Source organism: Sus scrofa, chromosome 14 (assembly GCF_000003025.6).
Source record: "Sus scrofa isolate TJ Tabasco breed Duroc chromosome 14, Sscrofa11.1, whole genome shotgun sequence".
NCBI lineage: Eukaryota > Metazoa > Chordata > Mammalia > Artiodactyla > Suidae > Sus > Sus scrofa.
The window spans coordinates 9,518,984-9,535,763 of NC_010456.5; the positions used below are offsets into that span (position 1 = coordinate 9,518,984).

The 16,780-nt window shown below is 40.9% G+C and overlaps 1 protein-coding gene across 1 annotated transcript in view; it reads left to right on the forward strand.

Moving 5' to 3' along the window:
* Positions 1–16,780, forward strand: part of CDCA2 (cell division cycle associated 2) — a 53,541-nt gene that overhangs the window by 1,221 nt on the left and 35,540 nt on the right. Inside the window, 4 exon segments of the mRNA XM_003132816.4 lie at positions 100–160; positions 256–429; positions 1,999–2,144; positions 15,237–15,387. Of these exon segments, the coding sequence (XP_003132864.3) occupies positions 100–160; positions 256–429; positions 1,999–2,144; positions 15,237–15,387 (532 nt within the window).

A 16,780-nucleotide genomic window follows, 5' to 3' on the forward strand; every position in this document is an offset into this window, starting at 1 on the left:
CCTGTATAGATTGTATTAGAATTAAATCTTGAAAGAGGATCTTGATCAAATCACATTTATCTTGGAGGTGGGGCTCTTTTTCTTTCATCTCTTTTTCAGATGGATGCTAGTTCGAAAGACAGCGAGCCCCTTGAAACCAAGGAGTCTGCTTTTAACGCTGGTATGTAGTGACCTGGTATCTTTCTGTAAAACTTAAGGTTTAGGTCTTTTTCTTGACAAGGATGTTTAGCCCTCACCACGTGTTGTCTGTTTCAGAAAATACTTCTTTCATATTGGGAAATGGGAAGCTTGTCACGCCTCAGAAGCACTCAGCTGAAGTGACTCCTAATCGTTGTACATCAGATACTTTTAAATCGCCTTTAAACTTTTCCACAGTAACTGTGGAGCAATTGGGAATTACACCTGAAAGCTTTGTAAAGAACTCCTCAGGTGAGAGAGTATTTTTATTGCAGTGCTTTTAAAAGCAATAAAAATTAAATTCTGTTTTGTTCAGCTACCCTGTCTTAGTACTTTATGCATCTAAATTGACCTTCAAACTTGCTGGATCAGGGAGACCAGGTCCCACGGCTCCCAGCATGATGATGTGCCTAAGTCACAGCTGTGCTCCATGGCCAAACTGGAAAAGAAAATCACATTTTGACCTGATACATAAGATAGAGAGGCGTGTGTGCTATAAGCAGTAATACATTCTATGGTCATGTGTGGCAAAAATAAGAGAAAGCTGAAGAGCAATTAAGAGATTGTGACATGGGAATTTCTGTTATGGCTCAATGGGTTAAGAACCTGGTATAGTGTCATAGGATGTGGGTTTATCCCTGGACTCACTGAGTGGGTTAAGGATCCTGTGTTGCTGAGAGCTTTGGTGTAGGTCACAGGTGTGAATTGGATCCAGGGTTGCTGTGACTGTGGCATAGGCGTGCAGCTGCAGCCCCAATTCAGCTTCTAGCCTGGGAACCTCCATATGCTGCAGGTGAGGCCCTAAGAAGAAAGAAAGGAAATGTGACATTGCAAGATTGGCGTATGTCTCTTTCAAAGTCACAAACAGAAAATTGACTTGGGCTAATCTCCTTCAAGGAGTAGAAATGAAATTCACCTGTGAAGTCTGACTATAGCTGGAGAATAACGGGAATGGAATTCGAGAACAGCATTTAGAAATGGAAGGTAATGGGGGACTTGAAATACAGGCACTAGACTAGAAATACAGGATAGAGAGCAGACCAAAGTTGCACGTCATCCCACGTTCCCTTCTCAAGAACATCACTCTTAGACTTTAAAGAGCTAGATTCAGGAGTTCCCATTGTGGCTCATCAAATTAAGTAGTGTCCTTAAATAGTATCCTTGATGTGGGTTTGATTCCTGGCCTCTCTCAGTGGGTTAAGAATCTAACGTTCATAGGCTGGCTGCTGCAGTTCAGATTTGACCCCTAGTCTAGGAACTTCCACAAGCCGCAGGTGCAGCCCTAAAAAAAAAAAAAAGAAGAAGAAAAGAAAGAAAGAAAGGAAAAGGTAGATTGATTTTTGTGGGTTTAGGTGCATGGCTGGAATACAGGGTATTGTGCTGAAGGTAGATCGGTATCTGAGAGAAACAAATTGTCTTGAACACTTAAGGACAGGAGAGAATGTGCTTGTGGGTGGGGGGTCATCCTCAGGGATAAGACTGATTAAAGTCTTAGTCCAAAGCAAGCCATTACCAACTCTGGAGGAAATAGGAAACAAAAATGAGACCTGTTAATTAAAATATGTTCACATGCTTGTTCCCTAACTTTGATAAAGGCCTTCTATGTGCCAGGCTCTGCTCTAGGATTAGACAGTAAATCAGACGAAATAGGGGTACCCACCCTACAAGTGGTGGGTGAACAATTTTGCCTATACTTTTATACCTAGATTTCTGCACCATGTGTCTGTCGTGTTCTCTCTCAGGCTGGTGGATCATATTCAGTGCCTGATTGCAAATGATTGCCTTGTTTTATTCCAACTTAAAAAGGTGTTCTCATTATAGGAAAGTCGTCATCCTACCTTAAAAAAGCCAGACGACGCTCTACAGTTGGTGTTCGGGGCTCCCCTGAAACAAACCATCTGATTCGTTTCATTGCCCAGCAGCGGAGTTTAAAGAATGCTTCTTCAACCAGGAATTCCCCTTTTCAGGTAGGATTTTCTTTAAATTCCATCACGAATTCTTCTAGGAGAATGTTTTTCTTTGATGGAAAGCTTCTTGTACCATTGCTGCTCCCCAGCATACCTCATCTGTTTTGGATCTGGATAGAAAGTCATATTTTCCTCTGTCTAACAAAGATTGTGCAATTAGCATAAACATTGGTGGAGAGCATGGATCTACTAAGAGTTATGAGGAGTTCCTGTTGTGATGCAGCAGAAACAAATCTAACTAGTATCTATGAGGATGTGGGTTCTATCCCTGGCCTCGCTCAGTGGGTTGAGGATCTGGCGTTGCTGTGGCTGTGATGTAGGCCAGCATCTGTAGCTCCCATTCAACCCCTGACCTGGGAACCTCCATGTGCCGAAAGTGCAGCTGTAAAAAGCAAAAAATAAATAAATAAAAGTTATGAGATCCTGAATAGAAAATGACTTCCTAGAGGTGCTTTCTATTTTATTTTGCAATTTTTTTTTCTAGTTCCTGTCTCTTTTTCTGTAATGAGGTGAAGCAATGTTTTCCAATCTTTTTCCTTTTGATATCTTGTCTGTAAGTGTCTAGCTTTTTTGTGTGACTCTTAGGTGTTGGCATGTGGGGTCAGAAGTCCCTTCCCCCCACCAAATGCATTTGGAATAAGCTTGTAGAAAGGAGCAAATTATCTGCTGATGGGGAAGTATTTAGATATTTTTGCCAATTTTTATCAGAATAATGCATGCTTGTAAAAAGTCAAGTAGTACAAGGCTTACTATGGAAGACAGCCCCTGGCTTACGTTTATTTGCCTCTTTTGGCCTTTTTAGTATTGGCCTTCTTATTTTAAGGAGTACTTTTATTGCCACTTCTTTATTTTTTGGTTTTAGACACTGTATGCATGAGGCTAGATTGTGCAGTGCAGGACTTCTCAAAAATTATCTGCAGGTTTCTGGGAATTCCAGAGTCCCATCTTAGAGGTCCCTGAGGTCAAAATTGTTTTTAAAAACGGCACTCAGGTGTTGTTTGCCCTTCTCCACTGTGTTGGTGTTTGCACTCATGGTGTAAAAGCAATGGTGGGCAAAACGGATGGCACCAAGCTACTGTTTGACCTTCATCGCTGTTCAGCACTCATAGGAAGTAATAATAATACCAGTTTCACTTAACATCCTTGATGAAGCAATAAAATCATACATTTAAAAAAATTTTTAACCCTGTAGTATTATGTAAGATGAAATGGGAAGGGAGCACCAGGTACTTCCAAAGTATATGCCACAAGTGTGGTTGATGTTTCCAGGAAATTCATGGGTGTGATTGTTTGAGCTGTGAGTTGAACTAGCCGCTGTTTTCGTGGAACGTCATGTTTATTTGAAAGAATGACAGCCAGGCGAGTTTAGTCAGACTTAGGAATGTGATTGGCATTTTCTCAGCAATCAACCCTGAACTTGCCACTTCAAGGACAGACAGATTTCTTACCAGTGAAAAAATGTTGAGTTTTTGAGAGAAAATTGGAAAGAAAACTTGGGTTCACCACCATGAATATACTTGACAACTTGGCTTTTCTGATGGACAAGTGGGGATATTAATGAATGTAATTTTTGGATATTGCGTAATGAAATATATTAACATTTGGAAGATAAACATAACTGAGTGAACCAATATTTTCAACGTTACCAGTGCATGCAGAATATACCCTCGAGTTGCAAATGGGCCCGTGGATTTTTTAACCTAACAGAATATGAAAAGTTCACTGAAAAGATTTCATATTTGACATTGCAACTAACCTTTGAGAAATCTTTGTTGAATTTTGTATTGCATTAAAGAAGAATATACATTGTTCTGGAAAAGCTATTAAGATACTCTTGACAGATATAACCAACATGAACTAAGAGTCTTTTGTGTGCCCAGTTTTTTAGAGTGTAAAGACTTAAAACTGTTGATGTTTTTCTAGTGTAAAGACTTAAAACTGTTGAGTTGGTGGGAGCATAGCCTGTGGAGCTGTATTGCTGGGGTTCGATTCTTAGCTTTATTATTAGTTCATTGTGACTTTTGGCAGGTTACCTCAATTCTCTATTTCTCCATAAAAGGGGGTTTTATGAGGATGAGTAAATTAATAGATAGATACTTAATCAGTACTTAAAACTGTACCTGGAAAATGGTATGTTTTAGATTTGCTATCATTGTTGTTATTTCTATGAAAAATGAGAATTTTGCTCTCTCCCATCTCCTAGCCATAGCTGTTCTCTGTCCCCTTTCCCCATACTTCCAATACAACCAGTCAAAATTTTGGTTTAAAACAGGTTTAGTATACATTATTTAACCATATAGATATTTTTCATATATTGATACATAGTGTATTACAGTCATATTTCGTTTTGTGCACAGCTTTTGTTTTTCCTGTAGTTAATGAGTGCTTTTTTTTTCTTTTTCAGTTTAGATTTTTAATTTATCATATAATCTTGAGGTTCCCCAAGTTCTGACCATGGTCAACCTTAAGAGCCTGTTGATTCCTTTATTATTTCTTGGTGTCCTCTGCCTTGTTCCTCCCATTGGCGGGGCTGCCTTCTAGACGTGCTGGACATCTGTCACCTTGTGACTCCTTTCACCATCCTTGGTAGTTCCCTTTTTCTCTCCCATTTGGATTTCCTGTTTCTGTGGTATCATATCTTTTCTTGATTTACTACCTCATTTCTCTGGAGCCTCTGCACATCTGACAGAGTTTACTCTACCAACACATTTAGATTATGGTTTGTCTTGGTATAGAAATCTAGGTAGCACACATTTTCCATCAAATTTTTGAAGGCATTTCCTATTGTGTTTTATCTCACAGAGTGGAAGAGCCCTGTTTATTCATTCCTTCATTCGATGCATATTTATTTCCTATCCTTTTTATGGCCTTCTTTTTCATTCTGGAAGCTCCATTCTTGGTGTAAAAATTTTTTCTGTTGGACTTTCTTTTATCGTGGGTTGTTAAGGACATTACAGTTTTGCTGAAGTTTTCTTCCTATCACAGGTCTCATTTGCTCCGTCCAGGCTCAAATCTTGAAGCCTGGTGATCCTTAACTGTTCGTATTTAAACACATGATACTTTCTAAACTGACCGGGAGCTCCATGTGCATGGCTTGTGTTTGTTGGCTGGTGGATTTCTATGTAGAACAGACTCCCGTGGATCTTATCTCTTTGACAGACCTGCTTTCTTTGAGGGAATTGCTGGGGGGGATAAACCTGAGCCCTAGAACTCTGGAAAGTGGCTGGAAGTCTCACTGTTCGTTGAGAAGACCTAGACAAACTGTTTTCAGCACAAGACCTCCTATCCTTAGCTGTTTGTGGAGTCTTAGGTCTGATGGAATGCTAAATTTCTGTGTTCTCACTAGAATGTAAAGACCCTTTTCCTGTTTGTGGAGAGATCTGTGAGTTCAAGTGCTATTGATACAGCTTCAGCATTGCCTTTGACCCTTGTTTCAGAAATGCCTGATGCTTTAAATACCTGAGCCTTTGTGGAAGTCTTATAGCAAGTCTGCTTGTTGCCATTCTGACAGGTGTGAGGTGATATCTCATTGTGGTTTTGATTTGCATTTCCCTGATGATTAGTGATGCTGAGCCCCTTTTCATGTACCTGTCGACCATCTGTATGTCTTCTTTGGAAAAATACCTGCCCATTTCTAATCGGATTGGTTTTTTGCTATTGAGTTGAAATGAGTTCTTTTTATACTTTGGATATTAACCTCATTAGCCATAATTTTCAACTTAATTTGCAAATTTTCTCCCACTTGGTGGGTTGCCTTTTCATTTTGTTAATTATTCTCTTTACTGTGCAGAAGCTTTTCAGTTTGATGTAGTCCCACTTGTTTGTTCTTGCTCTTCTTTGCTTTTGGTGTCAAATCCAAAAAATCATCATCAAAGACTGTCAAATTGCTTGTTACACCTGTTTTCATCTAGGAGTTTTACAGTTTCAGGTCTGATCCATTTTATGTATTGTGTAAGAAAGTGATCCAGCTTTATTCTTTTTTGTATCTCTTCAGTTTTCCCAACACCATTTATTAATGAGACTGTCCTTTCTTTTCTCATTTACAGACATATCCCCTTTTGCTGTGCTTTACTTTATTGCACTTTGCGTATATTGCTCTTTTTTTATTTTTAATGAATTGAAGGTTGGTGGCAACTTTGCATCAAGCAAGTCTCTTGACACCATTCTTCCAACAGTATTTGCTCACTTTGTATCTCTGTCACATTTCGATAATTCTCACAATATTTCAAACTTTATCTTTTTTGTTATCATGTTTTATCATATTACTATTATGGTGATCTGTGATCGGTGATATTTGAGAGTATTATTGTAATTATTTTAGGGCACCCCAAACTGCGCCCATGTAATAAGATGGTGAACTTAATGGATAAATGGTGTGGGGTGTGTGTGTGTGTGTGTGTGTGTGTGTGTGTGTGTGTTCTAACCGCTCGGTCAACCTTGCCATTCCCCCATCTCTCTTCCTCTCCATAGGCCTTCCTGTTCTCTGAGAAGTAACACTGCTAGGCCTCTCAATGTTCAAGTGAAAGGAAGAGTCACACATCTCTTACTTTAAATAAAAGCTGGAAATGATTAAGCTTAGTGGGGAAAGTGTGTTGAAAGCTGAGAAAGGCTGAAAGCTAGGCCTCTTGGCCAAACAGCCAGGTTGTGAATGCAAAGGAAAAGTTCTTGAAGGAAATTAAAAGTTGTACTCCAGCAAAAATACACACACACGCACATGCACACACAGTCTTATTGCAGAAATGGAGAAGTTTCAGTGGTCTGAATTGAAGGTCAACCAGCCACAACATTCCCTTAAGCCAAAGCCTAATCCAAAGCAAGGCCCTAATTCTCTTGAAATCTGTGAAGGCTGAGACAGGTGAGGAAGCTGCAGAAGGGAAGTTTGAAGTTAGCAGAGGTTGATTCCTGAAGTTTCAGGAAGGAAGCTGTCTCCAAGACAAAAAAGCAAAGTGAAGCAGCAAGTTATCCAGGAGACCTAGTTAAGATAATTGATGAAAGTGGCTACACCAGACAACAGATTTTCATTGCATATGAAATATCTTTGTATTGGAAGAAGATGCCATCCGGGGCTCCCATAGCAAGAGCAGAAATCAATGGCTGGCTTCAAAAGACAGGCTGACTCTTGTTAGGGGCCAGTGCAGCTGGTGACATGAAGTCGAATCCAGAGCTCATTTATCATTCCAGAAATCCTAGGGCCCATAAGAATTATGTGAAATTGATCCTTCCTGTGCTCTATAAATGGAGCCACAAAGCCTGGGTGACAGCACATCTGATTACAACATGGTTTACTGAATATGTAAGCCTACCATTGAGACCTACTGCTCAGAAGAAAAAAGATTCCTTTCCAAATATTACCACTCATTGACAATGCACTTGCCTAAAAGGTTTACTGAAAATATGCAAGGGATAAGTTGATGTTTTCATGCCTGCTAACATAACATCTATTCTGCAGCCAATGGGTCAAGGAGTAATTTTGATTTTCAAGTCTTATTATTCAAGAAAGAACATTTTGTAAGGCTGCTGGATATAGTCTTTTCTCTGGATCTGGGCAAAGTAAATTGAAAACCTTCTGGAAAGGATTAACTATTCTAGATGCCATTAAGGACATTTCATGATTTGTGAATCAAAGATCAAAATATTAACATTAATAAGTGTTTGGAAGAAGTTTGATTCCAACCCTCGGGCATGACATTGTGAGGCTCAGTACTTTGAGGGGATCAAGAAAGTAACTGCGAATGTGGTCAAAATAGAAACAGTATTAGAAGTGGAGCCTGGAGACTTGACTGAATTGCTGCAATCCCATGAATGATAAAACTTTTTTTTTTTTTTTTTTGTCTTTTCTAGGGCCGTACCTGTGGCACATGGAGGTTCCCAGGCTAGGGGTCTAATTGAAGCTATAGCTGCCGGCCTATGCCACAGCCACAGCAATGCTGGATCCTTAATCTACTGAGTGAGGCCAGGGATTGAACCCACAACCTCATGGTTCCTAGTGGGATCCATTAACCACTGCACCACAACAGGAACTCCCTAACGATAAAACTCAATGGAGGAGTTCCCTTTGTGGCTCAGCAGTTAACGAACCCATGAGGATGTGGGTTCAATCACTGGCCTCACTCAGTGGGTTAAGGATCCTGCGTTGCTATGAGCTGTGGCATAGGTTGTAGATGCTGCTTGGATCCTTCGTTATTCTGGCTGTGGCTGTGACTGGCGGCTACAGCTCCAGTTGGACCCTTAGCCTGGGAACCTCCATATGCAGAGGGTACAGCCCTAAAAAGAAAAAAAAAACAAAAACCCCAGCTCTTAGTGGATGAGGAGTTGCTTCTAATGGATAAGCAAAGAATGTGGTTTCTTGAGATGAAATCTAGCCCTGGTAAAAATGCTTTGAAGATTGGCTTTTTAGGGCTGCACCTTAGGCATTTGGAAGTTCCCAGGCTAAAGGTTGAATCAGAGCTGCAGCTGCCGGCCTACACCAGAGCCACAGCATTGCAGGATCTTTAATCCACTGAGGCCAGGCCAGGGATCACACCTGCATCCTCATGGATACTAGTCAGGTTTGTTGCCACTGAGCCACAACGGGAACTCCACTTTGAAGACTCTTGAAGTGGCAACAAAGAATTTGGAATTTTACATAAACATCATTGGTAAAGCAGCTGCATGGTTTGTGAGGATTGGCTCCAATTTTGAAAGATGTTCTGCTGTGGGTAAAATGGTATCAAACAGCACTGCATGTTATAGAGAAAATCACTTGTGAAAGAGAGTCAATTGATATAGCAAGCTTCATCGTCATCTAGTTTTGGCCACCCTAACCTTCACCACCCACCACTCTGATCAGACTTTGAGGCAAGACCCTCCACTAGCGAAAAGATTATGAGTCACTGAAGACTCAGGTGATGGTTAGTATTTTTTATCATTAAAGTGTTTTTTGTTTGTTTGTTTGGGGTTTTTTGTTTTTTGTTTTTTTTGTCTTTTTTGCCATTTCTTGGGCCGCTCCTGCTGCATATGGAGGTTCCCAGGCTAGGGGTTGAATTGGAGCTGTAGCCACTGGCCTACTCCAGAGCCACAGCACCACCAGATCCAAGCCGTGTCTGCAACCTACACCACAGCTCATGGCAACGCCGGATCCTTAACCCACTGAGTGAGGCCAGGGATGGAACCCACAACCTCATGGTTCCTAGTCGGATTCGTTAACCACTGAGCCATGACAGGAACATTAAAAGTGTTTTTTAATTAAGGTATGCACACTTTTTTTAGACAAAATACTTTCTGTTGCACACTTAATAGACATTATGTTGTAAATGTAACTTCTATGTGCAGTGGCAGACCATAAAATTTGTGACTTGCTTTATTGCAATATTCACTCTATTGCCGTGGCTTGGAACCTAACCCACAATATCTCCAGAGTCTGCCTGTATATTCTTGGTTCATTTGTTTTAAGTTAATTGACCATATATGGGTTGTCTTATTTCTGTTCCATTCACCCGTGTGTCTTTTTATGCCAATGTTTTTTTGATTACTATTACTTTGTAGTGTAGTTTGAAGTCAAGGTTTCGTGATGCCCCTAGCTTTGTTCTATCTCAAGATCGCTTTGGCTCTTTGGGGTCTTTTGTGGTTTCATGCAAACGTTAGGGTTGTTTAGTTCATTTCTGTGATGAATACCATTGGAATTTCCATAGGAATTGCATTGAATAGGCAGATTGCTTTGAATAGTGTGGACATTTTATTTTATTATTATTTTTTTAAAGGGCTGCACGTGGCATATGGAGTTTCCCAGACTAGGGGCTGAATCAGAGCTATAGCCACCGGCCTACGCCAGAGCCACAGCAACATGGGATCCGAGCCACGTCTGCGACCTACACCACAGCTCACAGCAACGCTGGTCCTTAACTCACTGAGCGAGGTCAGGGATCGAACCCAAAACCTCATGGTTCCTAGTCGGGTTTGTTTCCGCCGTGCTACGATGAGAACTCTGTCGTTTTAACAATATTTCTTCCAGTTTATGAACACAGGGTATCTTCCCATTTATTGTTCATTTCCTTTCTCAATGTCTTATAGTTTTCAAGGTACAAGTCTTTCACCTCTTTGGTCAAATTTATTCCTAAATATTTTATTCTTTTTGATGCAGTTGTAAATGGGATCATTTTCTCAATTTCTCTTAGAATTCATTATTTGTGTGTATAAACACAACAGATTTTTGTATGTTCATTTTGTATTCTGCAATGTTACTGAACTTGTTTATTGTAACAGTTTTTTGGTATTGTCTTTAGGTTTTTTTATATATATAAGGTCATGTCATCTGAGAGTAATGAGTTTTACCTTTTCCTTTCCAGTTTGGATGCCCCTTCCTTGCTCCCTTCCTTCCTTCCTTTATTGCTTCTTCTTAATCTTTCACTGTTATGACATTAGCTATTGACGTCCCACTGTGGACAATGAAAAATTAACCCTTTTTCTTCCTTGTGCCTGTTAATGTAAATTATATATGCAGTCCCCATCCTTACAACTTCCCATTAGTCACATCAAATATTTACAGTATTATGACCATGTATATTATCCTGAGCTCTTTTTTCTTCTGCGTTTATCTTATCTTCGTTTTCTTGTGAGTCATTTTCCTTTAGCACAAACAAATCTTCATCTGTCCCTTTAACTCTTCCTCCACCTCCATGGCCGTCCTTCACAGCAAAGCTTGAATAGCACCTGTCCTGTTTCACTCCGATTCCTTCCCTCCCATCCTGTCGGCTACTATAGCCACTCCCATTGGGCTTTTGTTTCTACAGCGTAAAAGAAGGCTCTTGGCCACCATTGACTGCAGATGGCCTGCACCAGCTGTATCAAAGATTAAGCGTGCACCCCACTCAGCCTTCCTCAGCTTTTGTCTGAGTTCTGCTACCCTCTCCCTGAAACACTTGCCTCACTTGCTTTCTGGGATACCACACTGAGCTGAGTTTTTCCCTGTGTCACTCATTCCTTCTATGTTTCATTCACTGATTCCTCCTCTCTCAGTTTTCCCCTCAAAAGGGCTCGAGTGCCCCAAGGCTCACCTCTGTGCCTTTTTCATTGCTTTCCTTAGGTAAGCTAATCCTTTCTCATGGCTTTGCACATCATCTGTAGACTGGTGACTCCCAAATGTCCAATGGTGGCTCAGAGCTCCGTAGAGCTCAGACCTAGAGACCCAGGTGCCTGCTCCGCATGTCCACTTGGGTGTCCCAGTAAGCAGGTCAAGCACCTCAGCCAAACTCTCAGTCTCTACCCCCTACCAGGCCTTCCAGTCCACTTCCCCATCCCAGTACATGGCATCGTCCAGTTGCTCAGGCCAATGACCTACCCATCTTCTCTGTTCCTTGGTTTTTCATCTCCCACATCCAGCTTATCATTACCTTTTGGCTACATTTCAGAAACCTGTCTGTAATCCCTCATGTCCCCAAGCTCTGCTGCTACAGTAACGTGATTTCTTCCTGAATCACCAGCTGCTTCTTCGTAAATGGTCACCTGTTTCCCTCCTTTCCTAATCCATCCACCCTCCCACAGAGCAATCAAAGAGATACATTTAAACTCTAAAGCAGAAATTCCCATGTGGCACAGTGGGTTAAGGATCCAGTGTTGCTGTAGCTGTGGCCCAGGTTGCTGCTGTGTCGTGGGTTCGATCCTTGGCCTGGGGACTTCCGCATGCTGTGGGTGTGGCAAAAAAAAAAAAAAAAAGGAAAAAAGTCTAAATCAGATCATTTACTTGGCTTCTTAAAACCTTCCTGTGGCTTCCTGTTACGCCTTCTTGACTCGTCCCATTTTGAAGCCTCCCACCCCATCCCTGATCTAAGCCCTGCCCACCTCTGTTCTCAGCTCCCTGTCTCCTCCTGTTTTCTGAGCATGCTGGCCTTGCTTCTGCAACATCCGTTTTCCATCTCAGGGCCTTTGCTTTTGTGCTGCCTCATTCTTGCCGAAGGCTCCCTTCCCCAGTATCTTTCCTTAACTACTACTACTTACTCCTGGTTTTAGTTTCAACTCAGATGTTAACCTCAGATAGTGTTCTGTCCTGTCTCAGGCTAACGTAGCACTTTTATTACTGAATCACACTCCTTTTTTTTAACCTTCTCAACAGCACCTGAAACTATCATGTTTCAGAATTTCACTCTAGAATGTAATCTCCCCCTATATCCTGAGCCCCTCAGATAGTTTCTCCAACAATGTTGTTGACTGATATAATTCATAAGACAAAAGCAGTATAGTTTTGAATGCTTTTTTTTTTTTTTTTTTTTTTGTCTATGAACATTGTTCTCTTTATCAGGAAATCGACAACAGTTTTGACTAGGAAAACTTTAATTTGTTTTAAGCATTTCGAAATGCTCCAAACTCCCAAGACATTAAACCTAACCCTCTCATGTTCAACTGTAAGTGCACAAAAGGTACATTCAAGGTAAATTGTATGACCTTGAAAGAAACCCTTTCTTTCTCTGTATCTGTTGACAACCAGCTTTCCATGAATGCTATACGCTCTTATGTCATAAAGGTTTACATCATCAACCATATTTGAATTTTAAATGTTCTGTTATTATGTAACAGAGTTTGCTTTATGAATGTATTTAACTGGGAATAGGATCAAGTGGGTAAGCAGATTGACCATCAGACATGGCTTCAAGATTTTAACTGATTTTTCTCCGTATGATATCTTAAAGGGAGGTGATTTTTTACTTGACGTTTGCCTGCTCATGTAATATTTTAAATTGCTATAAGCTACAAATCAGTGGAAATATATTAGCCTAAATAATAAAGGGGAGGCATTCCCTTGTGGCATAGTGGGTTGAGGATCTGGCATTGTCACTGCAGCAGCTCAGGTTGCTGCTGTGACTCAGGTTTGATCCATGGCCGGGAACTTCCTTATGCCACAGGCATGGACAAAAAATAATAAGGGGGAGAAAAGAACCCAGATAGAGTCTTAATCAGTAATTTATTTTATGGGTAACAGATCTTGAATTGTACATTGCTTGCATTTATCTGGCACTTCCATCCCTACTAGTATCAATTTAATTTAATGACTCTTTGGCTGAAGCCCTGTTAGCAGAGTTTCCAGAGAACTCTCGTGCTTAGACCATGCCACTGTTTGGCTTTGTGGTTTTTGTGAGGGGCTCACTTTCAGCTCTAAGGAAGGAAGGTCCCAGGACATCAGGAAGATTTAGCTGGGAGGCACTACAGGAGATGGGATACCTGTGAGGGTGGATGTCTTGGCTCCTTCTGAACCTCTGAATCTTCTTCTACCCCTGGGGGAGAGGGTGTGTGTAGATGCAAATGAATGAAGACCAACTTGGATTGAACCAGATACCCTGAGACCTACTACACATGACAAAGTTGCCATGTAGATATTTTTCAAAAGATGTTTTTAGCAAAACTATGGTAAAATTTCCAAATAGGAGTTCCTGTCGTGGCTCAGTGGAAACGAATCTGGCTAGTATCCATGAGGATGCAGTTTCGAGCCTTGGCCACGCTCAGGCCACAGCATGCAGAAATTCCCAGGTGAGGAATCAAACCTGCAGCACAACAGTGACCTGAGCCACAGCAGTGGCAGTGCCAGATCCTTAACCTGCTGAACCACCAAGGAACTCCTTTTTTTTTTTTTTTTTTTTTTTTTTTTTGATTTGGAGTAAACCCTCTGCTGTGTAGACATAAAAGTCTTGCTGATTTTTTTAAAACTCTTTAAATTTTTAATACAATTTTAAAAGGTTACACTCCATTTACAGTTATTACAATATACTGACTATATTCCCCATGTTGTGCAATACATCCTTGAGCCTGTCTTACACTCAGTAGTTTGTAACTTCCACTCCCTCACCGCAGTATCACTACCTCCCACTGGTAACCACTAATTTGTTTTCTATATCTGTGAGTCTGTTTTTGTTGTTGTATTCACTAGTTTTATGTTTTAGATTCCACATATAAGTGATGATATCAAACAGTATTTGTCCTCTCTGACTTATTTCACTTAGCATAATCCCTTCCAAGTCTATCCATGTTATGCAGTGGCAAAATGTCATTCTTTTTTATGGCTGAGTAGTATTCCAGTGTGTGTGTGTGTGTACCACTTCTGTATCCATTCATCTGTTGATAGACATTTAGTTTCCTTCTATGTTTTGGCTATTATAAATAGTGTTGCAGTGGACTTTGAGGTGTGTGTATCTTTTGAATTAGTGTGTTCAGTTTGTTTTGGTTTTGGTTTTTTTTCCCTGATATATACCCAGGAGTGGAATTTTGCTGGGTCACCTGGTAGTTCTAGTTTTAGTTTTTTGAGGAACCTCCATACTGTTCTCCACAGTGGCTGCACCAGTTTACATTCCCACCAGCCAGGCATGAGGGTTCCCTTTTCTTTATATCCTTTTGCTTTTTGTGTTCTTTGTGATGATAGTCATCCTGACAGGTGTGAGATGGTACCGTATTGTGGTTTTGATTTGCATTTCCCTGATGATGAGCGCTGTTGAGCATCTTTTCACATGCCTGTTGGCTACCTGCTTGTCCTCTTAGGAAAAATGTCTATTCGGGTCTCCTGCCCATTTTTTTAAGGGATTACTATCCAAAACATGTAAACAACTCATACAGCCCAGCATCCACATAGTCTCTTAAATCGGCCTCTCAAACATTTTTGTGCTGAACCTCTTTCCTTTGACATTTGATTTGCTGAGGCCATCTCAGGCTTTGGACTCTCAATTATAAGAGAGAGTCCTTAAGCTCCCACCCCCCACCCCCGCCCCAAAAAGAATCCTTTTAAAGATTTGTTTAGCCCTCAGGTAATTGGGATGTCTTTTGTCCGGGTGCCTTTTCAAAGTGCTTTCCATCTACTCCAGACTTGTCTGCTCTGTGGGCTCATCAGTATCCAGACTGGCCAGCCTATAGCTCCACGTTTATGCTTCCCATGCAGCTGTTGCTCTTGGCTCAGGTTAAAAACCGAGGAAGGGGAGACAAGAAACACAGATGATGGCAGCACACAGGATACTCGGACTGTAAATGTGTGATTCAAGGGAGGAGGGGCCCTGCTGCACTGACTTTTTACCTCTGATTCTCAAAAAGCCCATCTTTGGTTTGATTCATAAGGCCCTCTGTGTCTCTGTATTTTAACAGGGCAGCCCTGTTCTGTATCGAAATGTTCATTCTTTAAGAGAGCAAATATCTGCCTTCCAGTCAGCTTTTCACTCCATAAAGGAAAACGAGAAAATGACGGACGGTTCTGAATTCCCAGAGGAGGAAGGAGTGTTCAAGACCATGGGCTCGAGTGAGTAGAAAGAATTCAGTCAATTTAGATATCTGTAGTTTTTCAGACAGGCCTCTGAGATATATAAAAGCCTTAGTTCTACAGTGCAAAAGCAGTTTTGCTGAGAAGAGCTGTATTTTTAAATGGAGTCTAACATTTAAAATCTGGGGATTTCCTGCTATGGCGCAGTGGATTAAGAATCTGACTGCAGGAGTTCCCATCATGGCACAACAGAAATGAATCCGACTAGGAACCATGGGGTTGTGGGTTCGATCCCTGGCCATGCTCAGTGGGTTAAGGATCTGGCGTTGCCGTGAGCTGTGGTGTAGGTCACAGACGCAGCTCAGATCTGGTGTTGGTTCTGGCTGTGGTGTAGGCCAGTGGCTACAGCTCCGATTTGACCCCTGGCCTGGGAACCTCCATATGCCATGGGTGCGGCCCTAAAAAGACAAAAAAAAATCTGATTGCAACAGCACAGGTCACTTCGGAGACATAAATCAGATATCTGGCCTGGTGCAGTGGGTGAAAGGATCCACAGGTCACAGCTGCGGCTCAGATTCATTCTCTGGCCTGGAACTTCCATATGCCAAGGGTGAGGCCATTTAAAAACAAACCCAAAAAGGGATGTTTCAAATAAAAAAGCCTCAATTTCTGGTTTCTCTTGAAAAAGCATGATAACAAGCATTCCTGAACCCATGTTTTACATTTCCGCATGGCCAGAATTAAGTGTTGAGTGTTATATCAGAGCCCACGGGCTCATTTCATCTTTAGGACTTGCAGTAGATTTGAGTGCACTGACCTTGATTTTTAGAGGATTACTATTAAGTTTGGCAAACACTTACATGAATACCGAACACCCAGCCCTGACTTTATAAACAGATATATTTAAACTGACATCTTCATAGCCTGCCATATCCTTGGCTGTAACTTTTAGATTATTATTTATTTAGACATTTTTTTCTGTCACTTTAGATTTTCCAATCACAAAGCTTTTCAAACACCAGAACTAGACACAATCTTGGCCTCACCATAATCACCATAACCCTAAGGTTCCAAATGGTTTTGTTTGGTTTTCTTGAACCATCATCAGGTGCATCTCAGGACCTCCTAGCATGCACAGTGCTGTTCCTCAAGGCAAATCCAATTAATCTTCCTTTGCAATATTGACCTCCTCTGATGTACTCATTTATAATTTGTAACTTACCTATTTTTCAGTTTTTATGAAAAAGCTTTGAAATATTTTATTAAATGATTACTTAGTTCTTGAGACAATTAAATTCCCCTTTTGTACCTAGGATGAACTTTGGCTATATTTTTCATAAAATCATACATGATCAAAGCAGAATGAGTATTAGAACATACTCACATCCATTAAATTGTTCAAAAGAAAAGGTTTCATTCTGAGTTTAAAAAT